At 56.5% G+C, this 18,613-nt stretch overlaps 1 protein-coding gene across 1 annotated transcript; it reads left to right on the plus strand.

Annotated features, from left to right (window-relative positions):
• The first annotated feature begins 79 nt into the window (after positions 1-79).
• Positions 80-18,092, plus strand: LOC119105418 (ankyrin repeat and SAM domain-containing protein 6). Its single transcript, XM_037228882.1, has 14 exons — positions 80-147; positions 1,266-1,417; positions 3,856-4,083; positions 4,861-4,889; positions 7,862-7,988; positions 8,467-8,701; positions 9,769-9,883; positions 10,382-10,545; positions 12,514-12,670; positions 13,294-13,432; positions 13,915-14,046; positions 14,749-14,863; positions 17,710-17,770; positions 17,895-18,092. The coding sequence occupies exons 2-14, from the start codon at positions 1,315-1,317 to the stop codon at positions 18,090-18,092; spliced, it is 1,803 nt and encodes a 600-aa protein (XP_037084777.1). The 5' UTR covers positions 80-147; positions 1,266-1,314.
• Positions 18,093-18,613: the final 521 nt, after the last annotated feature.

Consider the following 18,613-nt stretch of genomic DNA (forward strand, 5'->3'; position numbering starts at 1 on the left):
ATTCTCATTGGTCAACTCGTTTGTTTACATTTGGAGCCCCCGCGCGGTTGCTACGGATCTCGTGGGTTTCCGATGCGGTGTACCGTGGAGTGTGGCGCTGAGCTGGGTGCGGGGGAAATTGTGGAAGGAAGAGGTAGTCATGTTACAGTGAGTGTGGTTTTTGGTGCTTAAGCAATTTGTCTCAATTTACCCACATTTCACCCTGAACAACTATGCGCGCCACGCGATAGGAAACGCCGTATCGACGGTGTGGCAATCCCTGATTGGTCATGCTCGCGTTTCAGCCGCGTTTCAGCCCCTACTCTTGGATTTGAGCTGGTTAGTCGATACGTTCACAATGCTTTTTGCGGTTTTCAGTTGTACAGGAGTTTTGGAGGACACATTTCAACTCAGTATGAATAAGAACTAGGGAAAGTGGGCATATTAGAGTTTTTCATTGATAGTGTTCATTAGTGAAGCCTTGATGCCTCAACTTTTCTGAGTCTTAGAACACAAGTGCTTGTGCCACTTGTACATGTGTATATATGTGTGCCAAAGCTGCATTGTATATGAATGGCACATCAACATCATGAGTGTTTCATGGTGTGGTCAACCATCTATTGCACTGGTGCAGGCTGCTTACCATAGGCACCCTATATACTCATGGGTAGCAAGTCAAAACCCAGTAGATGGGTTGACAGAGTCATGTCCAAAGATGAAAAATATGTGCTCATCAGTGTCTGTTATAGTTTTGAATGTTGATTTCAACATGAGAGATGTTCCAAATCATTGATATCTAAAAAAAAATATTATGGACCTCATGAGGAATCAAATGGTATGCTAGCAACCTACTATGATTTATCTTGATCTGTCTTGATAAGCCACTTGATCTGCACTATTTGACAGTGCTGTAATTCATGGATGTTCCTTTAATGTATTGTGCTGCTAAAGGACTGGTGCCAGATGTAACAACATGGTTTCATCAGTTTCTGGAACATTTCAGGTCAACACATTAGGTCTAGGCACATGTTTGCTTAGGGTCATAATTTGTTGTTATTGGATTCATTGTCATATCCAGATGCCTGCTCATTATCACAGATGAGTCTGTACTGTTTCCTTCTCAGTAGGCCCCTGCCATGTGGTACAGTTATCAAACAATCTAGAACTCACTGTTTCAGTAATCCAAAATCAGCAGTTTATCCTGGCATATAGATAAGTTAAGTAACTTGCAATGCACACCATTATAAACCCAATGCTAATCACCTCAATGTTGTTATTCTCAGCAGGCTGATCCCCAGGCACCAGACACCATGACCCATTAGGAGCCTTGCTGCCATGGAGAGCCCGGCAGTGTGCTTGGGTGAGCATGCCATTGGTGCATTCCTGGACAGCTGCTACAAGGGTGACCAGGCAGCCATTGTCACCCAGCTGGAGAAAGGTATGCCATGGGTCATGCATGCTTGCACCACTGCACCCAGAGATGGATGGGAGTGCTGTGCAGGGCTGTGTGAGAAGCTGGATGCATGAAGGACTGGGAGGTCAGGTTGGATATGGTATGGATGGCCTGGAATATGCTACTTGATATCAAAATTATTTTTCCATCTATGGTGAATATGCCACATAACTACTGGAATCTGGTCACTCACTGGCAGGTTGATGGGATGGTAGATCTTGGCTGGCAGCTACTCTTGCTGCCACACCTGCTCCTTCATTGCCCGCAATCCTAACATGGCTGAGTATCCACATGAAAGCGATTCTAGCGTTTTGTTGGTGTAAATGGCAGAGTGACCCCCTAGCTTGTATCAGGTAGGAGTGATGACAACCTTGTGGATTTGAATCTGATGATACAAGGACACCCAGTGATTCCTTCAAAATCGGATCCTGCTCCAAGTCACATTGGATGCATTTCCACGCCATTAAGATTATCAAAGCCTCTATGGAGAACACTGCTAGATGCCCTGTGACACGAACACCTTGCTTGACGTCTCCACAAACGAATGCACAACCAGCGCGGGCGCGACTTTTTTAAACTGTCAGTGGACATCTTCCCAGGGAAAGCTAGACCCTCTCTGCTGCCAGGCTGGCAAACTCCTGTATAGAAATGCTACCTTTTTTACCGGCGAAGTTATAAATCAGACTACAGATTTTTGTCGTCACCGAGCCAGATCGTAAAACGTGCGTAGGGCGATTTCATCGAGGCGGATGCCGGCCTCGCCCATCATATATCGCACGTGCAGGCATGTGTTCTGATGAAGTGTTTCGTCCTTTCAGAAAGAACACGACCAACATTTTTTAAAGACTCAGTTTTAACATGCTCTGGTGTGGACGTGTTATAGTGACTGCATGGCGGGCGAGACACACACGCATTTCCGTTCCGTTTCGGATCGGCAGGATGTTGGGTCAATGTAGATATGGCTGTCGAGAGTCAGCGCGGTTAATGGGTTGGATTCAATATTTTTTCTTTTGCGTGAGTAGAAAACTGCGTAGTTTCCTCCACAACGTGATAAAGCATCTCGTGTTGCAAGCCTGCGATCATAACGCAGCAACACTCCTGCACGTATTAGCCTTTACCATGCTCCTCTCGGATTCCGGTTCACTTGAGCTCCTCTAGCACTGCGGCGCGGTGTGCTGTTCCTGGGACTCAGATCCCATGTCCATGAACCTCAAAACTGGGTCGTGTTTCATCGGCCAGAACGACACCAGAATTAGCTGTGAATCCGAATTTGGATCTGAACTGCGGTCAGGTGGTTTCGTAAAAAGTTGCGTGATTTGAAGGAGGCATTTATATGTATTTCAACATTCGATTGCCGAAATCCGTACTCGGATGCTGCCCAGATCGGGTTTACCAGCCGAATATTACATTGTTTCAAAACCTTACTCTGCTGGAGTATTTGCCAGGAGTCTCCACTTGTGCTTTCCTCCAGCGACCGTAGCTGTTGTCGCACACTGAAACCGGGCCAATGCCTGTACAAGTTCAGCCGCTGTTTATTGGCGAGGATGCTCGGTTAAAGTTTACTATCGTCATAACGCACACGCACGGTTCAGTCCTGCTGCTGCTTCAACGATAGGGTTGCAATGCGCCGCCCACCCGGCCACCCGCTGGACTCGGGGTGCCTGGTGGGCGGGTTGCCGTTATTGGGCGCTCTTGGACAGGTTGCCGCTGTTCGGCCCTGCTGGCCAGGGTGCCGTCGTGTCTGTTGGGCGCTGACCGCTGCGGAACTTGTCATGACTCAGTGTTGTTAGGCCCCGATGACCGAGTGAAGTTAGGTCCGGGCACGATTTGTTGCATACTGTAGGCAGAAGTTTAACTCGCGCCGGGGCGTACCGTGCGATGGTAACTTCGATGCCACGGCTCCTCGCCCAATTTAAACCGAGCTTTGAGGCTGCAATTCCGTAAAGCCAGCCTTCTTTTTTGAGGAACGCGACGCACGTCGTCACGTCCTTGTATGGAGCGCCAACGACCGCACTGCCATTATTGGCGCTCAGAGACCATGGTGCAACCGGGATCCGAACCCGGGTCGCCATGTGGGAACCCGATGCGCTAACCCCTCGACCGTGACGCCCCCTTACCCGTGAGGCCAACCCTGGAATGTATTCTTAGGTGTGGATGTCAGTGTATCAGGCTGCGGGAGCTAACTTCCAATGGTCCCAGTACGTACAGCCGCTGTCTTCCTTAGCTGCGCTCTGGTGTCAGCGACCGTCCACCACGTCCCCGGATGTGGACGTGACCGTCCACCACGTCCCCGGATGTGGACGTGACCGTCCTCCGCGACTGCAGATGCGGACGTGTCAGTTCTCCTCCACGTCCCCACGCGTAGACGTGGCCGCCGTCCAACCCCGAGGCGTAATTGTGACCGCGCTTCTCCGCGTCGCCAGGTGTGGACGTGAACGGCTCGGATGCCGTGTACACCACACCACTTCAGGTGGCGGCCGCCTCCGGCCACGAGGGTATCGTGCAGCTGCTGGTGGGGCGCGGCGCCCGGCCGGACGCGACCAACTTGTACGGCTGGACGCCCCTCATGCACGCGGCGCGCCACGGCCACGCCGGCGTCGTGGCGCTCCTGCTGCAGAGGGGCGCCGACGCCACCCGGACCAACCGGCTCGGTGGGTGATTGCGGGGGTTTGATGGTCAGGGCTGCTGCAGCGGGGCGCCAACGCCACCCGGACCAGCCGGCTCGGTGGGTGGTGGGCGGGGGTTTGATGGCCAGGGCTGCTGCAGCGGGGCGCCGACGCCACCCGGACCAGCCGGCTCGGTGGGTGGCGGGCGGGGCTGGGCTGCTGTCAGGGCTGCTGCAGAGGGGCGCCGACGCCACCCGGACCAGCCGGCTCGGTGGATGGTGGGCGGGGGGCTGATGGTCAGGGCTGCTGCAGAGGGGCGCCAACGCCACCCGGACCAGCCGAATCGGTGGGTGGCGGGCGGGGCTGGGCTGCTGTCAGGGCTGCTGCAGAGGGGCGCCAACGCCACCCGGACCAGCCGGCTCGGTGGGTGGTTGCGGGGGTTTGATGGTCAGGGCTGCTGCAGAGGGGCGCCGACGCCACCCGGACCAGCCGGCTCGGTGGGTGGTGGGCGGGGGGCTGATGGTCAGGGCTGCTCGGCGGCCGGAGCATCGGTCGGCTGGGTGTTTTCAGGGTGAGCGGGTGGGGATACGTACAGCGTGCGCTAGACAACAGCCGCTCGCCTGCATTTGGCGGTGGTTTATGTAAGTTGGGTATTCGGCTGATTCATATTTTTTTTTGAAGCAAGAGGACAACATGCAAGTTATGTTGTGGAGCATAATCATTGCATGCTTTTTGGTAAAATGATGCAAGTAGTGACGTCATCATTGCCGTTTCTCGCTGATCACAGCGTGGGTGACAGTCAGTTGGTGACCGTATGGTCAGGGGAACTGGGAGGATGGTCCGGGGAAGCTGTGAGAAGGGGCGGAGGTCAGTAAAGGGAAGGGGCAGAGGTCAGCCGTGAGAAGGGGTGGGGGTCAACTGTGAGGGGGGAGGGGGGCAGCTGTGAGAAAGAGCGGGGTCAGCTTTGAAAAGGGAGCAGCCGTGGTAAGAGGCGGGATCAGCTGTGGGAAGGGGCTGGGTTCAGCTGTTAAAAAGGGCGGGGTTCAGCTGTGCAAAGGGGTGGGACCAGCTGTAGGAAGGGGGGGGGGAGGGTCAGCCGTGAGAAAGCGTGGAGTTTAGCTGTGAAGAAGGGCGGAATTCCGGTCTGGAAGGGGCAGGGGTCAGCTGTGAGGAGTGGCGGGGTCATCTGTGAGGGGGGGGGGGGGGGCTGTTAGCTTTGAAGCCAGCGAAGGCTTTGCAAGTCATTCGGCTTTTGCTCGTAACTGGCATAGCTATATAACCTGCATGGTATGGTATAGCATGCATAGCATGGTAACGCAACATAGCTGTATAGCATGCTCGTAAAAGTGTATTTTAACAACGTTCTTTACTTGATATTAAGTTAGGGAGGGATTCGTAGTAGGCCGAGTTTGTCACTTTTTTGAAATGGGAAGGATGGTGCCGAACCACGAACAACTTCAACGTGAAGACAAAGCTACACTAATCAATAAGAACACTGCATGCTAGTGGCAGCTTATGACACGCGCTGGTGCGGTCTATCGGGCGGCAGGCGACTTTGCCAGCATCCAGGAGTCTCTCAAATAGGAGAGGGTGGGGTGTTGTGTGGCTGTTGTGTACGTTGTAGGGTTTTCCAGGGCCCGGTGCGTGACACCCACCAAGGTGCCTTCAGATTGCGTTATTCCCTTGCTCAGTTGAATGAATTGTTTTCCAGCTGTAGCATGACACCTCCACCGACCAATGCGGTGCAGCCCCCTGCTTATTCCCCCCCCCCTTCCACAACGACGACCCCTCTGACTTCCCCCTATCTCTCTCCCCACTGATTTTCCACGCTTACCTCGGACAGGGGCGACACCTCTGACTCTGGCGGCTGTCAGTGGTCACCTATCAACCGTACAAGCGCTGCTGGACGCGGCGGGCCGCGAGCCGCCGACGCCGCCACCGCCGCCGGCGCCGCTGGAGAGCGAGCAGGCCGCCCTGGCGGCCGAGTGCCCCCTCAGCCCCACTCTGGCCGCCGCCCTGCACGGAAACAACTCGGTCCTTAGGCTGCTGCTGGACCGCGGCGCTCAGCTGGGCACGCCCATACCTGACACGGGTCAGTAGAGACGCGACACGGGTCAGTAGAGACGTGACACGGATCAGTAGAGACGTGACATGGGTCAGTGGAGACGTGACACGGGTCAGTAGGGACGTGACACGGGTCAGTAGAGACGTGACACGGGTCAGTAGGGACGTGACACGGGTCAGTAGAGACGTGATACGGGTCAGTAGAGACGTGACACGGGCCAGTAGAAACGTGACACGGGTCAGTAGAGACGTGACACGGGTCAGTAGAGACGTGACATGGGTCAGTAGAGACGCGACACGGATCAGTAGAGACGTGACACCGGTCAGTAGGGACGTGACACGGGTCAGCAGAAACGGGACACGAGCCAGTAGAGACTTGACACGGATCAGTAGAGACGTAACACGAGTCAGAAGAGGCATGACACGAGTCAGTAGGGACGTGACATGGGTCAGCAGAGACGTGACACGGGTCAGTAGAGGCATGACACGAGTCAGTAGGGACGTGACATGGGTCAGCAGAGACGTGACACGGGTCAGTAGAGGCATGACACGAGTCAGTAGAGACGCGGCACGGGCCAGCAGAGACGTGACACGGGTCAGTAGAGACGTGACACGGGTCAGTAGAGACATGACACGAGTCAGTAGGGACGTGATATGGGTCATTTGTGACATGACACGGGTCAGTAGAGACGCGGCACGGGCCAACAGAGACATAACATGAGCCGCTTGAGGCACGGCACGGCTTGCTGCAGGTAGTGGTCGGTGTGTGTATGACATGGGTCGGCACAAGTGTATCATGAATCAGCACAGGCGCGACATGGGCCAGCACGGTCACGGGATGCGTCCTTGGGAGCGGCATGAGGCAGCACGGGCACGGGATGCGTCCTTGGGAGCGGCATGAGGCAGCACGGGTACGGCATGCGTCCTTGGGAGCGGCATGAGGTAGCACGGGCACGGCATTGATATGGACGAACCAATACACTGGATGGTGGTGGGAAATACTCCTCCCCAATCGACCTCATTTGAAACCATGCACGGGCAAGGAGTCTGTCAGTGTTTTTGGTCATGTGCATCCTATCAAGGCCACCAGACAATGCGCAGTACTTTGCTCTTTGCAAAGCTTGCCTGCAACCGGCTGCATCGTGGTGCGGTGCTGCATTTTCTTATCAGAAGTCGATCCAGAATTTACTCTGCTGTATTTGCACAGTGGAGCTTTGCGTCTGTCAACAATGAGTGGATACTCTTACGAGGTCAACGGGCTCGTGACCCTCCCTCCGCGCACACTGGTCGACATTGAAACCCTGACCGGTGTCTGAATGCAGGCGGGCTCAGACACTTAGAGCGGCGAATGACCAAAGGCGGACATTCTGGGAATTAAGCGTCCTGACAAATTGGACGTTTGCATGTGACAGTCGATTTTAGTTCAGGTCGTTAGAGCCGTGGTTTGCCGGAACTGTTTTCAGCGTGGCAGCACGCGCTGCACCTCGCAGTAAAAATTCAGTGGCCATGAACGGGTCCAGCGAACTGGTCTCTTTCTTCCGGTATTCAGGTCACGTAGGTGTGACTTCTCAGAAACAGCGCATAATTCAGCCCACCTGCACCCCCGCATGTCCATTTTCCAAGGTCCACGCGGCCCAACGCGTCCATCTGTCGGCGTGAGCTGCACTCACCAGTTCGCCCGCCGGCCGCCGCAGGTGTAACGGCGCTGATGCTGGCGGCCGTCGGCGGCCACCGGTCGACGTGTCGCATCCTGCTCGAGCGCGGTGCCGACCCGAACGCGCGCAACACGCGCGGCGAGACGGCGCTGGACATGGCGCGCGTCACCGCTCAGCGCCAGGTCTGCCGCATCCTGGACGAGCACACGGCCGAGCCTGATGACGCCACCGGTGAGCGATGACGTCACACGGAGGGGCGGGGCGCGAGCTGCTCCTCAGGCGACCGTGGTGACTTCACATGGAAGGACGGGGCTCCAGCTGCTCCGTAGGTAACCGCGGTGACGTCACGTGGAGAGACAGGGCGCGAGCGGCCCGCCAGGTGACCGTGGTGACGTCACGCAAAGGGGCGGGGCGCGAGCTGTTCCCCAGGTGACGGCGGTGACGTAACATGGAGGAGCGGGGCGCGGGCCGCTCTGTAACCTGTCTGTGTGACCCACTGATAATGTTAGTTTAATATCTGAATAAACGACACTTTGTTGGTATATCAGTACGTTACAGCTCATTTGGTTATTATGACATAATAGACCACTCTTATCTATCCGACCATCAGACCCCCCATTTCTCGGACTGCGGACTGCACGAGGTCTGGTCTGGTGTGGGTCTATCCCTCTCTGACCCGTCTGACCCCTCTCCGTCTGACCTCCCTCAGACTGTGGACTGCACGAGGCCGTGCGTCGACACGACGTGCGGCTGGCCGCGCAGCTGCTGGCACCTGGCGGCGACCTGGTGAACCAGCTGACGCCGGAGGGCGGCTCGCCGCTGATGTTGGCCGCACTGGATGGCGATGCCGAGATGGCCGCCCTGCTGCTGCGGCATGGCGCCGCCGTCAACCAGCAGGACCCGAGCACCGGCTGGACGGCGCTCATGCAGGCCGTCTTCCACGAGTGAGGCCTGACTGCGTGCCCCCTCCCCCCCAAGTTCGTCGAGTTAGCTGGCAAGGATGTCAAGAGGAGTTCACGGCGCTAGAGTCCCACGTTGGACATGAATATTGTATCGGTTCTCTCGCCTCATGAGAGAGACCAATCAGAAGTGAGCGGAAGACGTTGCCAGGCGGGCGTCCAGCCGCCGCAGGCAGTGCAAATTGGTCGAACAGGTCGCCGGTAGGATGGGCGAAGCGTCCAAGGTTCAACTGAGTGAAAGCCAGTAACCTAAGGTGGCCAGTCGGTGTCGCGGCAGGAATAAACATGATACCTGCATGTCGGTATACATAATTCACATGCGGACGACTTGAAACCCTGACTGACGTTGTCGAGGGAGACCCGTGTCCGTGCAGATCTCGGGAGGCCGCGAGATCAGTGCTCGGGGGGGGGGGGGGGAAGGGGAGGACGAGATGTTGGCCCTCGGGGATCTCCGGAGGCACGCTGTCTCGGACCTCATGTGGAAACATGCCTCCTCAATCCCTCGTGGATGTGGAAGATGGGGTCTGTTGATGGGTTTGAGAAAGAGACTGAATAGGAACTAGGCTTGGGGGATCTCGGGAGATAAAACACCGGGTAGATCTTGGGAGATCGAACACTCGGAGGTCTCTGGATACATCGCCTCTCGGGGATCTCGGAAGGTGGCATATTGGCGGGCTGCCGACTGAAATTCGTTTCCAGTGAGGGAAGGGGAGGGAGCAGCACTAAAATGGGAGGTGATTCACAGACCGTGCTCCGGATGTTGAAACCTCGTAGGCCATTCTTAATGTTCCCGGTAAGTGAACCATGCCTGTAGTTTGTCCGCGGAGCTGCTCAATGGAGACAGATTGGGTACTACGTTTGATATCAAGGCACGCCATCTTTTACAAGTGACCTCTCGGGAAATCAGTAGTAAGACTGACCTAGAGTAAAAGTGCAGTAACGGGAAGAGCAACGTAGTGCTCATTCACACATCTCAGACCAGCGCTGTCTGATTCGCCTCCTCCGCTGCGACCAATGGTGACCAATGACCTGAATTGTCCGCCTTTCGCCAGCCACGCTGCCATAGTGAAGATTCTCTTGACGGCTGGAGCGGACGCCAACCTTCGCGCCCATAACGGCTGCACTGCCTTCGATCTGGCATCGCTCGTGGACAGCAAGCCGGATATGGTGGGTCAGCCCTAAGGGCCGACCATTAGCGCGCGCTATGGTTCACCCGGTCCGCGCGTGACGCACTGGTCATTAACATTGTCAACGCCGGCCTCTGATCAATGTCACATGTTCCAAACGCTAAAAAGGATAGTCCATTGCCGGTTTACAACAGTGCGATGGCTTAAGACGGGTGTATCTATTTATATATGGCTATGGCCTCTTTCCATCAACCTGCAATTTTTCCGTGGAACATCTAGAATGAAGCCCAATCGAGTTTTGTTTCGTGTTGCATTGCGTGCGTGCCCTGAGCTGTTGCTACTGGGACAGCTTAGAAATTACGGGCCGCATCTTCTTGGAGATGGCCATGTCAAGGCGAAGTCCTGAGGGTCATGGCACCACTGACGCTCAAGCCCCTTCCCTCAGAATTCTGACGACTTGAGACTTGGCCTTGCGTGGATTTGAACCCGCATCGCAGAACTCTTGTCCCGTAACGCTGCTAACCGTGCTCCTCTCCAGATCCGGCTGCTGGCCGCCTGCACGTACAAGTACACGCCCCCGATGCCGGCGGCCGGCCTGCAGGGGGCGCCCTCCGTGCCGCTGGCCTGGCAGACGCGCGCCGTCAGCACGCCCAGCCTGCAGGACCGCGGCCTGAAGGCTTTCTGGAACCGCATGTCGCACAGGTGAGCGGCGCTCGCCGCCGACGCGCCGGCGGGGCGGAGAGGCCTTCGTTCCCTGGCGTCTGCACAGACTGACCCGACTGGTCTCTGCCTGGTGGTCGCGCTGCGCCAAGTGCATTGCCGTGGGCTTAGATAGGAAGCCACTGGTCTGTGCCCGCGGAGTGTCCGCTTACTGGTCCGTGCGTGTCCGCTTACCGAACACTGCCCGCCAGCCGCGCTGGCTGTGCTTACCGAGCACCGCCCGCCAGTCGCACTGGCGCTGTGCTTACTGGGCATTGCCCGCCAGTCGCACTGGCACTGTGCTTACTGGGCACTGCCCGCCAGTCGCACTGGCGCTGTGCTCACTGGGCACTGCCCGCCAGTCGCACTGGCGCTGTGCTTACTGGGCACTGCCCGCCAGTCGCACTGGCGCTGTGCTTACTGGGCACTGCCCGCCAGTCGCACTGGCGCTGTGCTTACTGGGCACTGCCCGCCAGTCGCACTGGCGCTGTGCTTACTGGGCACTGCCCGCCAGCCGCACTGGTGCTGTGCTTACTGGGCACTGCCCGCCAGTCGCACTGGCGCTATGCTTACTGGGCACTGCCCGCCAGTCGCACTGGCGCTGTGCTTACTGGGCACTGCCCGCCAGCCGCACGGGTGCTGTGCTTACTGGGCACTGCCCGCCAGTCGCACTGGCGCTGTGCTTACTGGGCACTGCCCGCCAGTCGCACCGGCGCTGTGCTTACTGGGCGCTGCCCGCCAGCCGCACTGGCGCTGTGCTTACTGGGCGCTGCCCGCCAGCCGCGCTGGCTGTGCTTACTGGGCACTGCCCGCCAGCCGCACTGGCGCTGTGCTTACTGGGCACTGCCCGCCAGCCGCGCTGGCTGTGCTTACTGGGCACTGCCCGCCAGCCGCACTGGCGCTGTGCTTACTGGGCACTGCCCGCCAGTCGCACTGGCGCTATGCTTACTGGGCACTGCCCGCCAGCCGCACTGGTGCTTGGCTTACTGGGCACTGCCCGCCAGTCGCACTGGCGCTGTACTTACCGAGCACTGCTCGCCAGCCACACTGATGCTTTGCGTATTGGATACCGCCCGCCAGCCGCACTGGTGCCGTGCTTACTGGACACTGCCCGCTAGCAGTATTGGTTGTGCATACTGGGCACTGCCTGCTAGCAGCACTTGGTGCGCTTACTGGGCACTGCCCGCTAGCCGAACTGTTTATGCGCACTGGGCACTGCCCGCCAACCGTAGTGGCGCCGTGCTTACTTAAGTTAGTTGGCGGCCTGCTCCGTTCTCAGCCGTATTGCTCTTACTGGACGGCCCGCGGTGATTCTGTGTCAGCACTGGTTGCTTTCCTTACTGGGGGCTTCGAACCCTGTTGAACGTAACCCGTTAACTTGTGCACAATTGCGGCGTTGTGCATGAGTTTCTCGGTGTTCACGGAAGTGGCTGCTGCAATACGATTGTTTTGGCTGTAATGAGGATTACTCAGGGTGATGTACTGTGCATCAGACTCTACGACTGCAATTCACTTAAGTGGACAGCGTGATACAAGCGGCTCCCCACGCTGTAGTGTCAATAATCTAATAAATCGTCGCGTATTTGCCAGCAGGGCCCGCCCTTCACTTGCGCGGCGTGGTTCGCTTTGATGGCGGTGTCTCTGACGGAGTAGAGCCCGAAGGCGCAGGTCCCCAACCGATTCGTGCAGGTCTCCGCCCCCATGACACGCGCTAAAGGCCGGGTTGTCGGAGGGCCTAGCCGGTCAGCGGGCGGACGACGGCGCACCTAAAGTCGACCAACGTGTCACAGCCCGGCGCCGTTACAATGCCCTGACACGACGCGCGTGCTATTTGAAGCTGAAACAATAGCCAGCACCGTTAAGCCTGCATGGGGTCACGCCACCTCGGGCTTAGTGACGTAAAGCGGGTGTGACGACAGCCGCCGGCCGTGCCCTGCTCAGGACGGCGTGGTCGCGCGCTCATGCGGACAGGTTTCGGAATGTGAAGCCGCGCGTGGAGCCGGTGCAGGTGCTCGGCGTGCGCTCCATCCCAGAGGAGGTCTCCGAGAAGGGCTCCACCGCAGCGCCCAAGCTCACGCTGGACGGCGTGCTGCCCGCGAGCAAGCGCGTCAAGGGAGGCATGCCCCAGGTGCGTACAGGGGCGCATCACGCGAGGGAGCACACGGCTCGCTGGTCAGATGCATTGAATGACAGCGAGTGCTCAGTTGCATTAAATGAATGGGAGGTTTCCGTCTAGTTAGTGCTGCTGTTGAAATGCTCACCAGATCATTTGTGGACGGTTGCAGCTACCTTTCCCGCTATCCTCGCTCGCTCACGCTGGTTATAACGACATGGCGTTTGATGTACATAATAGTATACGTAATAGCTGGATTCGATGCGGGGTACCGTGGTACGAAGCCTGCCGCTGTACTGGCTGTGCAGTTTGCACCACCCGGTCCTGCTGAGGCGGATGCTTATCAAATGGGTTTATCTGGACATTCATACACATGGCTTGTTTTCAGATATATTTGTTTCGTATAATGTTCCGGCACACATGCTCGCATGGAGGCGCCCTGAATCTGCACACCGTGCCCTTGTTTTTCCGTGTCCTAGCGCTGGCTGTCCGATTTTTGACTTCTTAACCAACGCATGCAAATACGCGGGTCATAAATGTAGTCGCACTGGTGTAATCCACGGTCAGGGGAGTGTCCCGAAGCGGATAGGGAACCCACACACGTTGCTTACGAAGCCGGCGCCTGCTCCACGCTGCAGGGCTTTCCGTCGCGAAGTCTGTCGTCGGACATGCTACGTCCCGTGCTGCCGCCGTTCTACTGCGACCGCGCCATGCGCGACCGGTGCTGCCTGCCGCCCGCTCTGAAGGACGGTCCGCTGCCGCCTCCGCCCAGCGAGGGTGAGGGGGACGGGGGTAAGGGACGGCCGCTGCCACCACCGCCCAGCGAGGGCGAGAAGGAACGGGGCTGAGGGACGGCTTCTCCCCCTCCGCCCAGCGGGGGTGAGAGGGGACGGGACTGAGGGACGGTTCGCTGGGTGAGAGGGGGCGGTTGCTGAGAGACGGGCGCTCCTCCCCGCCCACAGCGAGAGTGAGAGCAGGGGTATGCTGTTCACCATTTGAGTCTTTACAACGCAAACTGGGTGGGCTAGGCTAATTGACTCTGCAGCTCTAGGACAGATGCTCCAGGGGATGCCACTGAAGACGCTGTCTCTCTTGATGGCTCCCCTGTCGCATCTCTTGCCTTCGCGGCTGCTGTCTTCATTTCCTTCGTGTTCTCGCCTGATTTTCATGCCCCTCATCATCTTCCTGCCTCTCGCCTTCAGCATTTGCAGGAGCCACACCCTCCCATGCTGCTCTGACCACACCTGGCTGCACTCCAGGGACGTCGATGGCGCCACAGGGCGGCCACCTGAACACCTTCCGCCTGCTGCGGTACCTCCGCTCGCCAAACTCGTCCCCGTCCAGCTCGCTGAATCAGCGCCGCATGCTGTCGCCGGGACCGCACTCGTCCGGTGAGTGTCGGAGTGTCTGTGCCCGTCCCGTGAGATTGGAGTGTGCCCGTCCCATGGCGTCGGCGCGTCTGTGCCTGTCCCACAAGTGTCGGAGTGGCGTTGCCCATCCCGTGAGCGTCGGGATTGTCTGCTTGTTCTGTGAGTGTCGAAGTGTCGGCTCTGATCCGATGAGTACCGGAAGCGCATTCTCTGATCTGGTGAGGTGCGGAGTGCATTCACTCATCCTGCGAGTTTCGGAGTGTCTGCTCTGATCCGATGAGCACCGCGATTCAGTGCTCGGATGATCTGGAGTGCTGGAGTGTCCTCACTCCAGTACTCCAGTCTCCTGAAACGGAGTGGCCTCTGCTGCAGTCAAAATCCCGTGACTAATGAGCGCGAGTGCCGTCGCTCCGCGCCCTGCTTCCACCGCCCCACCGCTCGACTGCCTGCTGTTCACGATGCTTCCCACAGGGCTTCACTGGTGTCGGGAGTCGGAGGGTATGGTGCTGCACGCCTGTATGACGATAAGGCATCGTCCCACCTCCTCTCATATCACTTACGCTCCCTCGTATCAGACGTACATTTGAGCTGTCACGCTCCGCATTGTCGCTTTCCCCCTTTTTTGAATGCATCCGTGAGCATCCGCGCGACAACCAAACAGTATCGCATTATTTCACTCTGGTTCGAAAGCGTTCCCCACTCGTCATTGAACTCCTCTTCCAGGAGACTCGGGCTTCGAGACGTTGGGGAAGTCCTCTGACCATCCCTGCTTCAACAAAGCCAAGGTCTCTCCCAGCAAACGCTTCTCCAACAAGGCCAAACAGAAGCCGCCTAAGAGGTACGTGGGACCACTATGGGGCTTCGCTTTGTCGTCCTGGGAACGTTACCAGTCACCATTGTAGTTCGGAGGGAATTTATAATGAAAAGGAGGGTCAAACGGCAGTGAAAACACTCACATCAAACGAGCGAGAAATGCAAACATGAAGTAATTAAAGTGGGGAATACAAATTTTGCAACATATTTTGTTGCACAGTTCCATTCAATGCATTTCCTTGTATTAGTGTTGCCTTTATCACACTCCCAGCGAGGACGGGCTGTTCCACGTACATTAGATATAGCTCCCAAGGCTCAATCACCCAGCGATGTTGACTGCATTTGGAAGTGATGATGTATATAGGCACACCAGACATACACACTAAATTGTCTATGGCTTCTTTTAACGATCCTTTAGAATGCGTCAGAATGTCAACATTCGGTACGAACCTGAGCTCTACGGGCGAAGGTTTTCTTGTCGCCTACTTTATTATTTAAGTGACAACAAAGACGGCGCTAAGTCGCCGACTTGCATGCGACATGCCCCCGGGGCATCGCTTTGAGCAGCTTCCACGTTTTGTAACGACTGTCAGGGGTGCCTCCTTGCAAGCATCCGATCTATTGCACGAAACCATCGCGACCGTTCGTGAGGACGCCATAAGTGACGTAATAATGACGCAATCATGCACGTGTCCCGGCGCCCCGAAGTTTGCCGAGGTCGCTGGGTCTGTGCCCGCTGGCCGATTACCGCGCCGGCGGCATACGCTGCGCTCTCAGGGACGCCCACTGGCAGCGCGCTAGCACGACATGGTACCTGGTGACCTCTGAACTTCTGTTCAGAAGGTTTGGCTGCCTTACCTCGCTGATAAGAGTGGTCCACTTAAACCCAAATCAGCCACCATACAGAAATGTGGGACGCAAGTCACGGTGTTTAGGTGTGTTTGCCACAACGTAATGCTGTCACAAGTGTTGGCCACACAAGTCGCAGTATAGTGTGACATAATAGAGAATGCAACAAAATAGTTATTTCAACATTTTATAGGTAAGCCAAGTCGTAAAACTGGGCACTCGAGCAGCCTTATTTATGGGACCGCCGTCGTCTGAACCGGCAGATTTCATGCACACCGTTCTTGACGTGTTTCCACGGGGTCTCATGCTGAAAGCAGGCAGAGTTCAGCGGTGCCCGCTGGCAGGCATCCGGTGTGCTGCCGGCTATCTCGACTTGCATGGGTACCATACATGCATCGCTTTTAGATACAGGTGGTCTTTAGTGTTTTAAATGTTTTCTTTGTCAACCATGATTTAGCCAAGGTATCTCGAAATGATCGAACATGATACACAGATGTTACCAACGCTTATTGGTCGTCAGTCCCTACGTTACGACCGAGGTGTAGTCCAGGGGTGGACGTTTATTGAATCGTAATGCGTCGTCTGGAAGTGTTTTAGCTCCTGGCTTTGCCCATCTTAGACATGTCTGATGAGATAAAGAGACAGACGCCGCCGCCATCAGGGATTTCGATGGCAGGCTCAGTCCTGAAGTAGCGACCAGTGCTCATCTAATGGAATCAAAGCTGACCATTGGAGCTGATGGGAGCACGTTAACATAAGCGTTTGTTCCTGCCCTTGATATGCTCTTCAATGCTTGCATTGACTGTTATTTATGTTGTACCGACTCCCGGTGGTACACGCGAACAGGGATTACGCAAGCCATATCACCAGAAACTGGCCGGTGATCTGTCCGCGCATACAGCGCGGGTCGAACAAGCGCGCTGCCTGGCTGTCCACTGACCGACTGCAGCGGCTCATCAGGGGGGAGGGGGGGGGGGGGGAGTGGCAGGCCGGAGTAAGGGGTCACCCTCTTCCTAGTCCCGTATCTCCAATGGAAGCGAACCTTTGAAGGGGTCTCGACGTTTCTTTTTCCTGATTGACTTTTGGAGCAGCGCATTCAATGTCGTTGTTTACAACCGTACGCCATGGGAAGGTGAGACGGACCATAACAATGATGTATAAAACAAGTCAAATACACAGAGTAAGGCGTTAAATAAGATCAAAACAGACGGTGCGCCCCAAAGCCCAAATCATCATCAAGATCAAAGCAGACCGAAAAGTGGGCGCTAGCTGTGCCCACCCCGAGCTGATTCGTTTTAGCTCTGCAAATTCATCGCTGCTTTCTCTGCAAGGTTTTGCTCCAGCTAGCGAATTACCGAATACGAAATTGCATCTATTTTCAGGCATGCTGGAGCAGTCAATCTCATGCGAATGCCATCATTGTGAACATTTAGTAATCAAATTATGGACCAAAGTTGCAAGCCGATTGGATGATGGTATGTGGCTAGTATACTGGCTTTGTTTGCTGGAACCGCGTGTAAGTTAAGCGGCTGCTGGGATTTGCCGACTACATTATTGACTTATTCGGGTTCCGTTATGAAACACCAGGAACGTATTGGGGCATCACAATGACATTTTGCACCATTGTGGCATTAGTTGCTCCCATTTGTATGCCAGGATAATTTCCTTTCATGTTTTAGCTTATTAGCGCTGATAAGCGCTCATTATCTTTGATTTCACTTTGTAGTTAATTACCAGTGTTTGCAGTTCGTAGTTCTGGCCTCATAACTGGGGCATTGGGAGTTCCTCTCCGCCCCTTGTTGTGTTGTCTGTTTTTATTTTGTTGTGTTCTTTGTTTTTTGTATTGTTCCCCGACATAGTCCGCACGGGTAATAGCAAGCGCCACAATACTCGTTTTAAATACGTAAAAATACGGATGTCTCTTCTGCTGGCTACAGTACGTTTCCCTGCTCGTGAGACAATCATTTTGAAGGACAAGCTTTTTATTGGCGGTGTGTGACCACGTGATCGCCACGCCTTCAGCCTAGAGCGGCACCAGCAGACATCAGCGGCAGCACTGGTCAGCAAACTGCTGACCTGGGGCGTGGGTGACCTGCTGTGCTGTCCGCAGGGCGGCGGCAGGTCGCAGTGGCGCGCCGGCGGCGCCGCCGCCTGGTGCGAGGAGTCCGCGAGCTGACGGCCCGCAGCCGGCCGGCGCCGGCGGCCAGACCGTCAGCAAGCTGACCTACCTGCTGCGCTCGCTGGGCATGGCGCGCTACGGACCCGTGTTCGCCGCGCAGGAGATCGACTTCGAAGCGTTCGTCGCGCTGTCGGAGGCCGACCTCAACGAGCTGGAGATCGGCCGCAAGGACCGCGAGAAGTTCGCGCTGGTTATCAGCGAGCTGCGGTCGAAGCTGCCCGTGTAGGTGACCTGGCGCCCGGCGGCCCCCACTAGCGCGCGCGTCCCGGCGTCCCGCGCGGCGCGGGCGAGTCACCGCCGCCTCGCGGGCGAAGAAGCGTGCCAATCGTGCCGAACGCGAGCGGCCGGCCCGACCGAACCACAGCCCGGCTCCGTTCGGTCGGCGTTTGTAGGCGGCGCCCAGTAGCCGCGCTGCTCTTGTGAACGGTTTGCTGTGATACCCGGCGTTTGCGTTTTAGCAGTGGTGAGGTCGAGGAGGCCAGCCCCGCTCCATGTGGCTCGTATTGAACCGGCTTACGTGCTGTTGACTTCGTGCTGCCAGCCCGGTCGAGTTGCTTTGAACGGGCCGGAGTCTGTTGTCGGCCGGCCCGTTGCTGGCTGATGAAGTGTTGTGCTGTCAGCAGAGTCCTTCACCAACGCAGTATTATTCACTTGTCAATGCAAAGCGAGGGTCGTTTCAGAAGCAGTAGGTGAGGTGTATTTGTCATGCTTCTCTGTGTGTTGTTTAGACGAGTTTTGTATAGCCTT

This window comes from Pollicipes pollicipes, unplaced genomic scaffold (genome assembly GCF_011947565.3).
Source record: "Pollicipes pollicipes isolate AB1234 unplaced genomic scaffold, Ppol_2.1 Scaffold_6138;HRSCAF=7277_pilon_pilon_pilon, whole genome shotgun sequence".
Taxonomy (NCBI): domain Eukaryota; kingdom Metazoa; phylum Arthropoda; class Thecostraca; order Pollicipedomorpha; family Pollicipedidae; genus Pollicipes; species Pollicipes pollicipes.